The 17,616-nt window shown below is 33.9% G+C and overlaps 3 protein-coding genes across 4 annotated transcripts in view; 2 read left to right on the top strand and 1 right to left on the bottom strand.

Moving 5' to 3' along the window:
• The window catches only part of LOC136271902 (uncharacterized), a 205,086-nt gene that overhangs the window by 127,636 nt on the left and 59,834 nt on the right, over positions 1–17,616 (top strand). The window lies entirely within an intron of this gene.
• On the top strand, positions 356–7,454 carry LOC117691961 (uncharacterized). The gene is made up of 6 exons (XM_066071775.1): positions 356–1,071; positions 3,232–3,687; positions 3,827–4,997; positions 5,536–5,591; positions 5,821–5,942; positions 6,109–7,454. Coding segments are annotated over exons 1-4 (2,154 nt in total). The 5' UTR covers positions 356–546; the 3' UTR covers positions 5,538–5,591; positions 5,821–5,942; positions 6,109–7,454.
• LOC105319480 (ATP-dependent helicase wrn-1-like) lies at positions 8,397–10,657 on the bottom strand. Of its 2 annotated transcripts, XM_066072175.1 has the most exons (3): positions 10,333–10,657; positions 10,008–10,219; positions 8,397–9,332 (listed from the first exon to the last, which is right to left on the bottom strand). In XM_066072175.1, exons 1-3 carry the CDS (start codon positions 10,354–10,356, stop codon positions 8,399–8,401), a joined length of 1,170 nt encoding a protein of 389 aa, XP_065928247.1. In that variant the 5' UTR covers positions 10,357–10,657; the 3' UTR covers positions 8,397–8,398. The 2 variants fall into 2 exon arrangements, with proteins under 2 accessions (XP_065928247.1, XP_034316051.2); XM_034460160.2 differs by having other exon boundaries at positions 10,008–10,657.

The following is a 17,616-nucleotide window of genomic DNA, read 5'->3' as shown; positions in this document are numbered from 1 at the left end:
CACAAAACATCACTGGGTGAAGGGGAATCAAGTTTGTTCAAATGAAGGGCCACGCCCTTTTTAAAGGGGAGATAATTGAGAATTATTGAAAATTTAATGGTATTTTTCAAAAATCTTCATCTCAAAAACTATTTGGCCAGAAAAGCTTAAACTTGTGTGGAGGCATCCTCAGGTAGTGTAAATTCTAGTTTGTTCAAATCATGATCCCCGTGGGGAGGTTGGGGCCACAATAGGGGTATCAAGTTTTACAAAGGAATATATAGAGAAAATCTTGGCCAAAAAAGCTCAAATTAAATGGAAGCATCCTCAGGTTTCGTAGATTAAAGTTTGTTCAAATCATGGTCCCCGGCATCGTCGGTGACCCACGTGTGATTCACATCGATTCTCTCCATCATCACCCGTGGGTCACCAAGAAAAAACCAGTGTGCTTTTAATTATATATGCAAAAACTCTTTGACCTTTATCTTATCCAATGAAATCTCCCTTTACATATATCGATGCTCTTCTGTATTGGGAGATACGTTAGTCGATACACATGGGAGGTCAATGGCGGAAAAAGGTACCGAGAAAATATGCGGCTTATGTAGAAATACAATTAAAGATAAAAAATCGTATAGATTAGTGTCAACACATGAAGATTTCTCAAGGATATTCAAAGAACTCAGTTTAAATGTTAAAAATTATGTTTGCAAATTTTGTGTAAATAAACTTAATAGACTCGCGAGGATCGACGACGATATCAAAACAAGATTGACAAAACTGTACGAGAAGAGAAACGAACTATTTTCAGAAATAAAGGAAACTGTTATTAGTAAAGCGCATTTACGTACACCTGTTAGCAACAAACGAGAAAGGCAAAAGAACACACCAACACCACGGAAGCCAAAGATCAGACGATTGTTGCCATTCAATTCCCCTGAGGTTAGGACTGCACTAATTGATAAACCTCTTGCAGAGCGGTCTATTTTACCGCAAGAAAAAGAGCCGTGGATCAAACGTTTGGATCAATCTAGCACAAATGATGCCTCTACGCAAACAAAGACTTACCATGAGAAAGACTTTGATGTCAAAGTAAGTTCAATTATATTACTTACAAATAAGGAAAACAAAAAAATTGCACACACTAACATTATGTACATGTAACAAATTTAACAGTTTTTATTCAGGCTTCAGGTTATATGCGCAAATTCAGAAATTTTTCCAGGGGGGGGGGGGGGATGTCCGAAGGATAATACTGTGTTAGCCGTGTAGGGGGTGTGGTGGTCTGAGGCATATTTGCGACAATTTTGCTGTATTAATTAAATAAATTTTTATTTTCCAGGGGTTGGGGGTCGCCCCCCTCCCCTCTAAGTCTGCGCATGAGGTTTTCTGTTTCAGTCTAAAGACCAAGAAAATAAGCACCACCTTCAAATTTACCTGGTCAGTGTAACCCTGTCAATCAACTGAATTGATCGAGGCCCCAGATTGGATTATAGAAAATGATTGACATTTGTTTAATCGTCCTATGTATACCATGTCTAGTGCTCATGACAATCATGCAATTAACTTATGTCTTTTGATGCTTAATGTGACGCCATGTCTTTTAGCACTATGACAAGAAAAAACTAGTGTTTGACAGAGACTAATTTTTCTGCTATTGAAAATAGTAATTAAAAATTTACTTGTACTTGGCTATGTACAACACCAAACGCGCTGATTACCCGCAGTCTGTCAAATTTACATGACGCCGATCATCCATGAAAACGTCCTTTTATTAATAAAGATCTTGAGAATATAGAGAACATAGAATTAAATTGAATCAAATATTGCGTCCACGATTTATAACCTTAGTTATCATATTTCTTTGAAAATAACATCAAGAGCCGAAACCAGAAAGGGAACAAGTACAGACAACTCTGGTACATGCGTAGCTTGTGCACTTTAGCAGCTGATCCCCAAAGTAATACAAACATATGCTTATCACTATTGAGTTGTAAAAGTCAAAAAGGTTAATATAAAAAGATTTGGCCTCCATTTGCTGATTTGACTCCCATTTGGTGGTCAATCACCCATGTGATACATGTACTTCTAATATGAATTTATCTACCTAATGGTGGTTTAGCTTTTTTTCATCTCAAATTACATATTTTTGGGCATTATGTCAAATAATAGGACAAGTAATTTGGCAAGTTAATTTTTAAATATTACATTAAATATTCTCTTTTTAACAAATTATTTGTGTGGGTTTATTGAACATGCATTTAAAAATATGATCACATGACATGGATTGCATGCAGGAGGTCGTTATAAATCAATGTGTCTGTGTTTGTTCAAACGACTGATTTTTTTCGGAATAGGACATAATCTCAGTTATTGTGACTTCTACTTTCAATTTCATCATATGGAAATTTCCGAAAATTGAAATACATAGAAGAAAAAAAACAAAACAAAGATCTTCACAGACAGACATACCAAATGGGGGTTGAGTGGGCCGGGGGTCAAACCTGATAAATGGATTTTTCGAAAACTTGGGAAAATGGTTAAGGATGTCAAATAGAAAGATTACAATTTAAGTAACACATTTGTCTTTAATTTTTTTAATTATTCTTAGTAACTTGTTATTTTGAATTTTAATTGTTGATTTAAAAGTTTAAAATTTTTAAATAGGTGTATTTTAAAAGTGAGAGCACCTTAGTGGTCATGGGCGTTAGGCCAGTAACCGAGAGGTCGCTGGTTCAAACCCCGCTGTGGTCAATTGATGTTGTGTGTTGTGCACTTAGACAAGGCACTTTATATACATTGCCACCCAGCTGAAATTGGGTACCGGCTTACGCTGGGGGTTAACCTGCGATTGACTGGTGTCCCATTCAGGGGGAGTCCAATGACTCTCATCCGCTTAGCACCACGGAAACCTGGGATAAACACCGGCCTAATGTGCCTTCATGGCACGGAGAAGGATTTAACTAACTTATTTTAAAAGTGAACAATTTTTTTTAAGTACATGTTTATTGATATATTTGGCCAAATTAATAAAATATCCATGTTCCTCACTTTCACTAATTTGGGGTTGGCTGCCATTCAATCCGCTTGCGGTGTACCTATATTCTGTCTAAAACTATAGTTTTTCGATGAACCTTTCAGTTATTGAATCTTTGAATTTTTGGTGCTACACAAAACAATGAGGCCCATGTGTGATATCTCCATTCGGTGGAGTGGTTACATATAAAGTAAATTTAACTATTTTTTTTTCAGATCATGGCAAAGTATGGAAGTAGTCATAGATCATCAATAATTTCTGACCCCACCCAGCAAGCAATATGTAAAGCTATGCTTAATGGTAGGACGAGTTTTGTACACCATATGATGAAGTCAGACCAGTACAAACAAGCTGTGTTGCAAGAAGTGTGTAAGCACATACACAAAGAAATATGTGAAATTTGCAGAAAAGAAGAAAATCAACTTCACTATCATACAGAAATTGCAGACTGGGAGAGTCTTTTGCATTATTTAAAGGGAAAAGCCCCTGTCACTGTTAGGCTCTTACAAAGTGTTTTATTGAAAGATGCATCAGAACAAGAAGTGAAAGGTCATAAGGTTATAAGCCTTTGCACAGGATTTTCAGTCTTTTTGTATAGCAGAAACCACACTCTATCAAGACTGCAATACACAATTGGACTGCTGTTGGATCAATGTGGAGCCACAAAAGAGGTAGGTTGATTTTTTGGATAGTTTTATTTTTCATCTTACATGTATTGAAGGAAAACAAAATATTAATTTCTATCTCTTTAATTACTGTTGTTTCAGTGTTTGATATTGTACATAGATTGAATTTTTATTTTTTATATAGGCTATATCTATATTGCATGACCTAGGATTCTCGGTTTCACCAAGTGCATTGCATAGGAAAAAAAGAGACATAGTTCTGAAACAAGAGGAGAGAATTGACAATACAGTTGCAAGATATGTGTCCGAGAGGCGAGAAATTATGACTTGTGAGAAAATCATAAAGGACTATGAAGACACAACCTATCAGCTGACTGAAAAAGTGGAAGGTCCAATTCGAAGTCCTAGAATACCAGTATGCAACATGCACTGTACTTTGTTATCAAATGGGTGTGGTGCACAACTGAATGCTTTTACAACTTTAGAGCTTTGGGATTGCTCCAGAACAGCTTTTTCAAGTACAAAGCTTTCAAGTGAAGTTACTTTTTCAATGAATTACAGAAACATGCACACTTCTAGTGCCATGCAAAAACCAGAGACTGTAGTTTTTGATACAAGAGTGAACAAGGTGTCCAACACAGAGACACTTAACTCATCAGGAAATCAAGAAAACATAGTGGCATATTTAAAGAAGAAGATGTTAAGAAGAAAAGACAATCCATGCATACCCATTGAAATTCTGGGGGACAATGTCGACATTCTCATTACTCCTGCAAATATGACTTCAGACAGACAAAGGAAATCATGGCATTGGTTTCTACTTCTGGCAACCCAGAAGAGAATAATTGATCAGGAGCTCCCTACAAATAAGCCTGTAGCCGACATAGAAACAATCAGTAGTTGTGTGTTTTTTCCATCTAAAGTGGAAATTCTTGATTTTCAAAGAAATCTTCAATTTCATGTTGCCAGAATCTTGTCAAATTTTATTGGAGAACTCAAATCATTCGAAAAACTTCTTCCAAACTATATACTACACCCACAAATTGAAAAAACGTCCCAGAAATCTGTGTTTATAAACTGTGACTTAATTGACGAGAGTGAAAATTCTTCCGATGGAATGATTAGAATAATGCAGAGAGTTCACTCTCTAGCTGTGCCATTCATTGACGGAACCGTAGAAAAAGTAGTTCTAGGAGGTGATGTTTTGACTAACGAACGTGCCATGAGTGCACAACAAGCGATGAGAAACAATGAGTCAAGCTATGAAAAGCTTCTTGGTGTAATACATAGACCTGAGGGACTGCACAGACAGATGAATTTTCTGATGGTATCATGGGTTGTAGTTGGTTATCTTTGTGAGTTTTGTTTTGTTCTTTCATCAGTTTGTATAAAGTTTTGCATGTTAAGAGAAATTTCAATTTCAAATCTTATCATACATCATGATTTCATAAATTTTAATTTGCTTTGCAAAAATTTTCATGCAAGACTTTATTAAATGTTTCATATTTTATAGTTCTTTATTCTAGCTTGCAAATGTTGGTTCAAATCATTGTATCTCAAAATTTTTCTTTCCAAAAAAAAGGTTGGATAAACAAATATATTAAAGATAAATTCTAATTTTAACTCACCAGAACATAAATAATATCAAATATCTAGCATTTTGAATAAGCTCTTCAATTTAGGTATAACTATGCTTGTTTTTAAAAATCTTATGGGCATACTCATTTAATATTTTATTTTTCATGGAATGATAATTTTAAAGAGAAATTTTTTTTGGAGGGGAGAGGTATGAGATCAACAACTAGATTTGGCCAAGTACTGGTACATGAATTAACTATGGTATTTGTTATTGTCATTGTTTGTGTTTACACATTTTTATTCCATTGTGTTTAGAGATGTTTCACCATTGAAGTTTGAAGGTTACAGTTTTTGGTTTACTAATTTCTTGGGTAAGTCAATTTGTTTTGGCAAAAATCAGGTATCAAAATGTTTATGTAAAAAACATGTTGATTAATTAATTTATTTTTTGGAAACATAGAACTAGGTAACGATTAAGTTAAAATATTTGTATCAATCGTATATTACAAATATTATACTTGAGTAAGCAATTTAACAGTATAGTGTTGAAAATCAATATGTGTCAGCATGTCAGGTTTAGATATTTTTTATTTACTTCAGAGTGTATATCAAGAGTTTTACAAAGAAGAAAGCAGCAGCGATGGGGGCAGTCTCTATCAACTTAGAAACCTAATCAACAGGAGAAATGTATCTGGAGCAGAGCAGGTCACTAAAGATTTCAGGTAATAGATATGTTTGTATTATCTTTGTGGTTAAAAACTTAATATTTCCATTTTATGTTTGCTTAGATACCGGTACTTTTATGGTTGGCCAAACAAGATTATGTGCAATTTGTCCAGCTATAAGCAAGATACAAAGCTCAAAGGATTTTCTTTATTACCTATTTAGGTCACACATGAAGTTTGTGGTGGATGCAATGAGTGGATATGTGGTTGCAGCATTTATGAGCCTACACAGCATGAATGATATGGATGACAAACCTGGCAGCTTTCCATTATTCTCCCTCATGAATGAAAATCAGAAAACAGACTGGTTATATGATCAAGCCGATTTAGTAATGGATATTCTAGGAGTTAAAGATACAGCATATATAGATGAGCTAAACGAAAACATCAAGCAGTTAGATATAGACTGTAATAAACTTTGTGAAATGAAGAGTGCAACTGGTTTTCAGTGTGCATTGTGTGACAAACACTATGTAACAGAGGGCCACTTCAGGAATCATCTTAAAAAGAAGCATCAATGGCAGTTCCATGAGAGTACTTTGACAAAAAGATCCGACAGTGTTGTATCAAGTTTTATAAGGATGGCTCTATTGCTAGTCGACACTTGTGATGCCTACAGGATGGGAGACGGTGAACGTTGTCTTCGGAATGCTAAATTTGAATGGATGTATGCAGGTGCGCTTGGACATACTAAATATAAGTTGTGGCTGTGGAGATATATTGCCTACATTGTTGCGATACTCAGCCCAAAAGAAAGTTTCGAATATAAATGGAACATATGCCAGAATTTGATGGGAGGAGTGGACCAAAATATACCAAATGATAACTGTGTGGAACTACAGATCAAAAAGATAAAATCTCAGCTGAACACACAGGGTTCAAACAAGTCTTTCAATTCTGCCAAGGTAGTTACAATGTCCACACAAGTTATTGATAATATGAAACAAAAACTTATGCAAGTAAACAATACAGTGAGAGCTGGGAGGAAAAGACCACAGGTGGACAAATCTGTGGATATCGGTCGAATTGCAGAATGTGTACTCAAAAATGGACACGGTGTTGTAAAGGATTGGCCATCGTTCAGTAAATTTAAAGACCCACTATCCAAGCTTGATCCTAAAACCTTGCATCAGTGGATGGGCACGCAGAAGAAAATTGCTTCTAAATCGCTGCAGTGAAATGTTAACATTGGTCCTTCTTCACCTATACTCTCTTGTATGTTTTGACTGAATATACATGTCTATATATTATGTGTTACACACAATATCAATATTACAAAACTTATTGCATTGCAGTATCTTATTATCAATTATGTGATATGAATCAGAACTATTTCATTGATACACATATCTGACTGTATGAATATGTTGCAGTGATTTTCAAATTAACTTATAATATTTAAGGACTAAAATCTCTAATCCTTGGTAATTGTAAAGTTGCAATGTTTACTTTGACCAATAAGTATGACCTTGTCCTTTATGCTAAAGAAAATAAACCAATTAAATTTTATGTTGTTGCTTTGAATGGGTCAATACATTTGCAATTCCTCTTGGGTAATTTCTATACCATGTACCAGGTAATGAAAAACATGCACTAGAAACTCTTCCAACAAAAGATATTTCAGTTGGAAAAAATCTGGTAATCCCTCATTTAATTTTGAAAAAAAATTCATGCAAGTGTATTAAAATATTTTACTACATGTACTTTTATTAGGACAAAAAGATATCGCACAAAAAAGAATTAATTTGAAATTTCATCGCTCCCAGTTATTTTTTTCCATCTGGAATAGCCTTTAGCCTCTTGAGTAATTTTCAATGTCAAACAAGTTGCATTGGATAAAGTAAAAAATTAAATCTGGCGAATACAGGAAAAAATGTATGGAAGGGTTAGAAGGCACTTTTTATATGTTTTTTTTTTAAGGTAGGGGAGGGGATATATTTAAATGTGAAGGTGGGGTAAAATGGAAAGTGCCTGTCCCTTTACATTTATTCTTGGAATAGCCACATTTATTCTTGAAATAGTCAAGAAGAAAAACTAGAAACATTGTTTCATTCAGCTAAATCCTTCCATGATTTCTAGTTCATCTGTTATAAGTTGAAACAGGAATAGACATTAACAGTTACTAAATGCAAGTGTTTAGAATTTAATATTAAAGCACGAGTATACTGTGTAGCAAAAAATATATTTAAAAAATCCAGTTCACCCCTATCCATAAAAAAGTAAGGGTTTTTCTTTCAGAGGAATGTGCCCCCCCCCTCCCCCCCCATATCCTTCCTCTAAAAATTTTTAGCAACTTAATTTTTGAAAAGCCATTTAGAATTAATGTCTATCCCACTAAAAACAAGTTGTGAAATCAATGTTCAAGTGATAAAGAACAAAGTTTAATTCATAGATTTAAATGGTTTATATTACATGTACATTGTTTTAAATTTTATAACAGTGAAAAAGCTTTCTTACTCCAACTCTGGATATGTATCATCTATATCAAATACATCATCACTTTCTAAGTCTGTGCTATCTGACATGCAAGAGTTGTCATCACTAGAAACATCATCACTTTGAAATAAAAAATATGGATGTTGATACATTTCACAACAGTCACCACTGCAATTACAATTTTGGGAACATATATCACAACATAAATGTTTAACAAGTTCTACATTAGGAAGCGAATCATATGATTCCAATATTTGAAGTCTACGACACTTATCTTTATTTTCAATATATATCTTCATGTCAGCTTCAAGTTTATGAGTATGTCTACTATTATAAAGAAGCAGATGTAAAGACTGACTACCATCACGGCCAGCACGACCAAGCTGCTGAACAAAGCTATCCATATCTTTAGGAGGACTATAATGTACAACATTGTTTACTCCTTTGTAATTCACTCCCATACCTGCAGCACTAGTAGCAATTAAAACTCTAATATTTCCATTATCATCATTCATGTCCTCTCTAATTGTTTCCTTAACATTTTCAGATGTACATGAATGAAACATATTAACAAATTCCATTACAGAGTTGTCTAACACCATTAAAAATGCAGTGTATATGTCTGCACAAATTTTTATGCTTGAACAAAAAATAAGTGTTCTTGGACAGTCTTTTTTTCTCGTAGATAAATCATGTGTCAACCAGCCAAATGTTTCATCGATGGGCACAGTGTTTTTTAACTTTTGAACAAATAACTTTATGTTCTCTCTATCAGGACTGTCAATAATGTCCACACAGTTGTTTAAAGCCAGTCGCTTCTTAATCACTTTTCTTGCCTCCTTGCTAGCAGTGGCTGTAATCACTAGGGCTGGACAACTTATCAATGACCTGATCTCACCTGTCCGTGAAAACCATTCCCTGAAAGCTTGTCCATGTTTTGTATTTTCACCCCTAAAAATAAATTAATAAAAAAAAGTAAATACCTCTTAAGTTAAAAGTATGGTACATGTACCAGTAATACAAATCCTACACACATTCAATTTTTTATCTTTAATTTTTGAAACTTGGGCCAAAATAATGAAGCACTCTGAGAGCACTGCGTGAGCAGTATATATTCCCTACCGGAATCCCCCATTCCTCCCATTTCTTACTATTTATTAGTCCCCTACAGGTTTCACCGGAGCCTTCCACGCTTTTTTCCTCTAAGCGTTTAAGGAATAAATTAAACTTCCTATGTAGGTTCAAGTTGTCAAACTACAGAACAACTTTTGTTTCGTTAGATCGACAGATGATATCCGAGAAAAATAATTATTTCCATACCATATTATGGGGATCAAAATATAAGAAACAATAAGATATCCACCTTCAAGTTATTGCCACAGATTTCCTTGGCAAAATAATACTGTTTGCAGTCATATAATTTAATAAGTAATTAGTATAAATTAATTTGGCCGAGGTGTCAACATCTTGGTGTTGCCAAGGTGGCAACACTCATTGGCCGAATTTGTCTGTCTGCCAATCAATATCCCCCTTCAAAAAACACCTCTCCCTCTTTTGAATTTGTTATGCCATTGCCCTTTCAACATAACTTGTAATAACTACTGTTTAATATTTTTATATACTTACCAATGAACAAGAGTGTGGGCTTCATCCACAACGAATAATCTAAAGGATTTGGATCCTGACAACATATCCCGCCATTTATCGTTCTGCAGTATAGCTTCTGGTGACGAAAAGACAAATTGGTATTTACCGTCGAGTATCGAGGCATCCTCAGACTTGTCTTTGCCAATGAATGTGGCGGTAAACCCCTTTGATGCTAAAAGATCCGTCTGCTCCTTCATAATGGACAAGAGGGGACTAATAATAAGAACTTGTGGTTGCACATCCAATGAATTGCTATATTCATAAAAAATAGGGAAGGCCATGTAGCACAAAGACTTCCCACCACCTGTCCTAAGAGAGAGGAACACATCCTTCTTTGCCAAAAGACTGTCGATAGCTTTTTCTTGTTCTGCGCTTAATTTCTCTACTTCAAATATTTCCTGCAATGTTGTTATGCTGGGCGCCGCCATTGTTACTGTACTTCCAAATATCGTCAGTAAGGCGTTCAGTGATTGGTTTGATATTTTCAGACTCTCCGAGTAAAAACTTGCTCGGGTGCAATTTGATTGGTTTATTAGGTTCATGCATAATTCATGAGAATCACGCGAACTAACTTCGAGACAACCACGGGTTTGAGGAAACTTGTGGACTCAAAACCGTGGTTTGCGACGATGGGTCCCCGGGGATAGGGTGGGGCCACAGCAGGGGGATCAAGTTTTACATAGGAATATATAGAGAAAATCTTTAAAAATCTTCGTCTCAAAAACTATTAGGCCAGATAAGCTCAAATTAAAATGACAGCATTCTGTGGTAGTGAAGATTCAAGTTTGTTCAAATCATAGTCCCTGGGGGTATGGCGAGGCCACAATGGGGGAATGGATTTTTACATAGGAATATATAGTGAATATTTTTAAAAATCTTCTTCTTAAAAACTATTAGGCCAGGAAAGCTCAAATATGAGTGGAAGCATCCTCAGATAGTGTATATTCATTTTTGTTCAAATCATGGTTCCCAGGGGTAGGTTGGGGCCACAATTGGGGTATAAAGTTTTATACAGGAATATATAGAGAAAATCTTTTTTAAAAAATAAATTTTTTTAAAACTATTAGGCCAGGAAAGCTCAAATTGTCGTGAAAACATCCTTAGATAGTGTAGATTCAAGTTTGTTCAAATCATGGTCCCTGGGGGTAGGGCGAGGCCACAATGGGGGATAAATTTTTATATATAGAGAAAATCTTTAAAAATCTTCTTCTGAAAATATTAGGCCATAAAAGCCCAAATTTAAGTGGAAGCATCCCCAGATCGTATAGATTCAAGTTTGTTTAAATCATAGTACCGGGGTATGGTGAGGCCACGATGGGGGATGAATTTTTACATAGGAATATATAAAGAAAATCTTTAAAAATCTTCTTTTTAAAAAAACTTATTTGGCCGGAAAAGCTTAAACTTTTGTAGAGGCATCTTTGGGTAGTGTAAATTCAAGTTTGCAAAATCATAGTCCCTGGGGGTAGGGCGGGGCCGCAATGGCGGGTTGAATTTTTACAAAGGAATATAGAGAAAATCTTTAAAAAATATTCTTGGAAAGTTTTCGGTCCAAAACTCAGTACGTTGTGTGAAAGCTCAGGTTATTCAGATTTAAGTTTGATGAAACCATGATTCCCTAGAGAAAAGTGGGGCCACAAAATAAAGGGGTGTGTGGTATATAGGATTAAAGAAAAATCTTCTTAGAGGTACAACAACAAAAGGGGCTTGGTATTTACCCACAAAAAGATGTGGATAAAAGAAATGGCAGATTTTCAATTTTTTAGCACGATCTACTGTACTTAGTTGTAAAGATATTTTGATTTTGATACTGTATTGCTAATTTGATCAGTGTTAAGGCTCAGATGAGCGATGTGGCCCCTGGGCCTCTTGTTTCACGCGCAATACTGTTATCAGCTGCATTCGGTCAAGCAATCTTTAACAACATACACCATAGCATAGCATTTGAAATCTCATAACATAGCATTGAAATCTAATAGCATAACATTGGGATCGCATACCATAGAACACAATCTCATAGAAAGGCATCCGTTAATCAGACCGTAGCATAGCATACAACATTATCTTAACTCGGTTTAAATGCTTTTATTTGAAAAATAATGTTCACATACTGGATTTGTCATAAACTTTGGCTTCTTAATATTATACTTTGAAATGTGTGGAACTGTTATGTGTATGGAGGCGTTTTTGTTCAAATATCATAGCATACAATAGCATAGCATACCATATCATTAAGCCCTTTATTTCTATTTCTCATAGCATAGCATACAATTCTCATAGCGTAACATACAAATTTTATAGCATGTCATTAAAATCGCATACCATAGCATAGCATAACATTGTTAAAGATATGTTTGAAATGATAGTAATGTAAAAACAAACTTACTTCCCAATGATCGACGGCACTTGCCAGACATGCACGATTAATCAATCCTTATCGCACATGACCTGGGTACTCTACCTATGCACCTACTAACTGTGGGGTTTTTCACTTCGCGTTAAAGTGTGAAATCTGGATTTTTAATTTATTTGTATCAATATCCTTAGAGTAGGTTTAGTATGCGAAACGCTCTACTGATTAAAGTTAAAACCAGACACTTGTTGCTATAGCAACAAAAAGGTCTTCCGTTTCTCATGTATTAATCTGTTACAAAAATTCATTACTCTTGTAAAACGAAAATGAATGTTATATAATCTGTAAAGAAATTTTCCAGTAATAATTTCCAAGTAAAACAAAACAAAAATAATACAAAAAGTCAATTTTTGAGAACTTTCTGTGACGACCGGATGCTATGCCGGATCAAACAGAACATAGTTTACATATCTTCATACATTCTTCTGACTTTCCTTAAGATTTGGATAATCAAGTTTATGTTAGTTATGAGATCTTGTAGAGAGAAGGATTTTTCTCGGGACCGGAAATGGACAAACGGAAGTGATTAAAGAATTTTAAAGTATATATTTGTCTATATTTAACAACGGTATGTTAATGATCATCACACTGAGTGAGTAAAAATTTATAAAAAAAAAACACTTTAAGATAAAAAACTTCTTTTGCTTGAACGCTTCGAGTGAGAACCGGAAGTGACGGACGACCAAATAAAAACCCGTTAAACACATGTTTAAGCAAATCTCTATCATCCATATAAGTTTTGTATCTTGATCTCTAACAGTTTTTGAGATCTTACGGGGACAAAATTTTTATAAAAGAAAGCTACCTGGGATGTTTGAGATATCTCACCGAAAGGAGATTTTTTTTCGCTTATTTAACCATGCGTAGATGACCTTTTGTATTTCTAATTCTAAAATGTTACTTCCTTGCTAAATAATAAAAATATTTTTAAGAACTAAAATTTTGGTGAACTTCCTGGGACAACCGGAAGTTTCGCCGGATAAAACAAAATAGTGTAAACACATGTACAAACATAGGTCTATCATCCCACAAAGTTTGATTGTTAAAGTCGTTACTGTATTTGAGATCTCGTCGAAATAAAGTTTTTTGTTTTGGGACAGGAAACGGACAAACAGAAGTGCTCAATGAAAATTTATTATTTCTAGTTTACGTCCCTATCTTACATTTTTTTTATCGAAGTAACTAAAACTATTAAATGTAAACAGTTAAACAGATAAACAGCTTGATTTGTTTGAACACTTCCGGTGTGGACCAGAAGTGACGGCTGACAAAATAAAACCGTTTAAACATATTTTCAATAAAATGTCTATCATCAGTGAAACTTGTTTTTTGTTTCACTTAAGGGTTGCTAATACCAGATGGCGCACTAACTTTATAATGGTTTTTTGATTGGAAGATTGTTTATTGATAATTTGTACAACGGCTAAGTTATCAGACATGAATAAGACGTTCTTATTCTTAAATCCTCTCCCCAAATCTGAATGGCCAAGTCAATTGGATAGAGATCTTTGATAGCAATTTAGGAATGTTTCATACTTTCCTGCCAATGTGCCACAAACCAATTGAAACCCAAAATAGCAGCAAAACCCAAGGCCCATTAATCATCTGTATAGAGGGTGAGGTGATCTGATGAAAACCATTTTTGAGATAGAAATACAGATTTTCCATTAAAAGAGGACAAAATAACTTCAAATAAACAATCCTCTGTTTACAAAAAGTATTTGAAGTGGCGCGAAATATACATCACGTGACACATTAGCACGTTCTGATTGGTTGATCCATTTAAGTAACACAAAGTAATGCAAAAAACCCAAATGTATGGTCAAAATTTTCTAAAAATTCAAAATACGTAAATATCGTTTGGAATAAAACATGTTACAATTTACATAAATGCTATTATTTACAATGATGATGTAAACATTTCTGATTAACAGATACAATCAATTATTAGCTTACTTGCGTTTCAGACAATGTTAACATCACGTATGTAAGTCAATTGACTCTAACAGTCTGTAGAGTGACAGTCGTTGTAAACAAGAAAATATATTTATAAAATGTCGAGCCCGATTCTTTTTGCTACTAAAAATATATGTCCACAAATTTTGCCTGCATAACCGCTACATTACATCAAATATGTGAGCAATTTTTAAAAACTAGATCATAAGACCTTGATAATATATTAACATAGTTTTTAAAAAAGTGTATATATTGGCCAATATACACATGTAATGTTAAAATCAACTTGACACTCAAAATGAGCATAACATACATTCTTTATGCATGGGAAAATTATTGTAAAATGTATATACAAATATCTATGGCTATCTATTTAACATGATAAAAACATGCGTTGTATAACATCCCAACAGTAATTCCAAAAATTGACCAACTGTTTTATTGTGACTGGTATTTTGTATATATATAAAATTAAATATCTTCCTGACAGTTTTCAATACTGAAGCATACGACTTCAGTACATTGTTTAAATATAACACTGTGCCATTAATTATAAGTATGCCAGTGCCAAGGTGGCATTTTTGCACCCGCTTAAGCTGCATATATCGAAGAATTCAAATATGCCATATGATACACCATTGCTTAAAGAGTTAACAACCACCTTTGTTATCATTGTATCTCACCTGTCAGGTGAGATATTTACCTTTCAAAAATAAATTCATATAGGAAAATAATTTTTCCCTTAGGAAAAACATTATTCCTGTAGGTAATTTGAAATATCGTATCGGAATACAAGCACTTCCTATATGAATTTACATTCCGATAGGATTTGATAAAATCCGATAGAAAAACTTAATATCATATAGGAAATCTACATGTTTGAATCAAATTACTACAGGAAATACCATTCTCCTATAGGAAATATAATTTCTATAGGACTTTTAAAATATCCTATAGGATTGTAAATATTTCCTATTTCCTATAGGACAATCAATTCTCCTTGGCAGTGGCATAATTATCCGGCACAGTGTTTTTATATATATATATATATATATATATATATATATATATATATATATATATATATATATATATATATATATATATATATATATATATATATATATTCTCATTTATTTTTGGCCAAAAAAATTGAACTATTCGAAATTGTTGCAGATTGTGCATAAATAACAATTCATTTATAATTAACTGATACCGTGCAAAACGATCAGACACATAAAAGGCCTTACCTCATTTAACGTAATTAGGCCTAAATATTATTATAATATGCTTTAATTTCTGCTGGTTTTTTTTTTTATTGAAGCATAACATTAAATAAAAACCTCTACACGGATATTTAAAGAGCTTATTTAAACCTTTAAAAATGTTAAGTATGTTTGTTTTTGTTTCAAGTTCTGTATATCAGTATTCAATAAAAAGAGTAGAGAACCTTTCCATATCTCTCATAAGTGTATTTTTGCCAAGCCGAGATTGCCTATATGCTTGTTTGTAAGCAGAGCAATTCAATTTTGACAATACTTTGAGTATGAATTTTGAATTATTGAATAAGACACCAACTGCGGAATGTAAAGATCCGAATTAACTTATGATAACTTTATGGTAAAATATAAATAAAAAACATTACCTTATACATCTATTTTTGCAGTGAAACTTAAAATTGGTCATTCAGATCTTCAGAGATTATTTGGAAAAGATTTGTATAGTGTGACAACCAATAATATCCAATGACAGTACTAAGTACTAAGATTACTGGGCAACAGTAAATTCAAACAGCGGTGTAAATCAGACGTTGATTTTTAAGAAATCCAAGGAACTATTTGAAAACTTGAAATCCCAAAATTCTACCAAAATCAATAGCATCCAAATTTACGTCTTTTCTACACTTTATACAACCATTCCCCACGCTAAATTAAAAAAAGTTTTTTACAACATTAAAAGCACCTTTATTTATAAAAATGGATCACATAAATTTACTTCACGGTCATTTACAAATTAATACTTTTTTGTTAAAAGCCAATCTGATTGAGCACAGAAGTATTCTAAAGTTGACATTAAAAAGATCCTTTAGTTTTTGAAAGATAACATCTATATTGTTTTTGGACATCAGGTTTCCCAACAATCTGTTGGAATTCTAATGGGTACCAATTGTGCCACATTGTGAGCACACCTATTTTTGTATTCATATAAAGCAGAATCGAATTAAAAACTTGTAACTGAAGAATATAAAACACTCGCTATGGCCGTTAACTCAACATTCGGGTATATCGACGACGTTTTATCATTTAACAATTGTTACTGCCGTACCTTCGTCGACTCGATATATACCAGTGAACTTGAAATAAAAAATGCAACAGAGTCTGCGTCATATGTTTTATATTTGGATATTTTACTTGCAATTGACATTGATGGTAGCCTAACAACTAAACTTTATGATAAACGTGATGACTTTTTTTTTTTTACAGTCAACATTCCTTACTTATGTAATATACTTTCAACAACTGCATTAGGTGTTTTTGTCTGTAAGTTAATTCGATACGTTAGAACATGCTCTTCGTATGAACAGTTTCTAAGGAGATGCAAGCTATTGACAAACATGATTGTAAAACAGGACTTTCAACAGTCTCATATAAAGTCATTTTTTCCTTATTTCTATGGTCGTTACATCAACATTGTCTGCAAACACATGTACAGTCTTCCACTGGGTCGCATGATGACGTTTTTTTCATACTAATTGTTAGACCATTTTTAGTCACCTAATTGTATATGGACATTTCCGATTACGGCAAAGAGCACACGGCGGATGTGGCTGGTCAGCAGAAGATGCCACTCTTCCATGGCCCATGACCCACCTTCATTTTCTAAGAGGTCCGTGTTAACTCCGCTCCTGTTTTGTATTAAGGGCTTTTCGACTTTCGGTCGAAAAGACCTATTGTTTTCGTTCTGTTTTATTAGAGCTTTTCGACTTTCGGTCGAAAATACCTATTGTTATTCTGATGTTTCTTATCATTCTTTTTCTCGACAGAATTTCCGTCAGCTATTTTTTGAAAACCAAAAGACATATTGAAACAATTATGCAACAGTCAAAAAGGACTTTTAAATGACACGCGTATGTTAGGTTTTGGATTTCCGGTTCCGGCACTTCCGGTTTTGAAAAGGGAATTGCTAGAAATCCATTGAAGCACAAAATCTTTATTTTTT

This window comes from Magallana gigas, chromosome 9, assembly GCF_963853765.1.
Source record: "Magallana gigas chromosome 9, xbMagGiga1.1, whole genome shotgun sequence".
NCBI lineage: Eukaryota > Metazoa > Mollusca > Bivalvia > Ostreida > Ostreidae > Magallana > Magallana gigas.
This window is presented reverse-complemented; position numbering and strand designations above follow the sequence as displayed.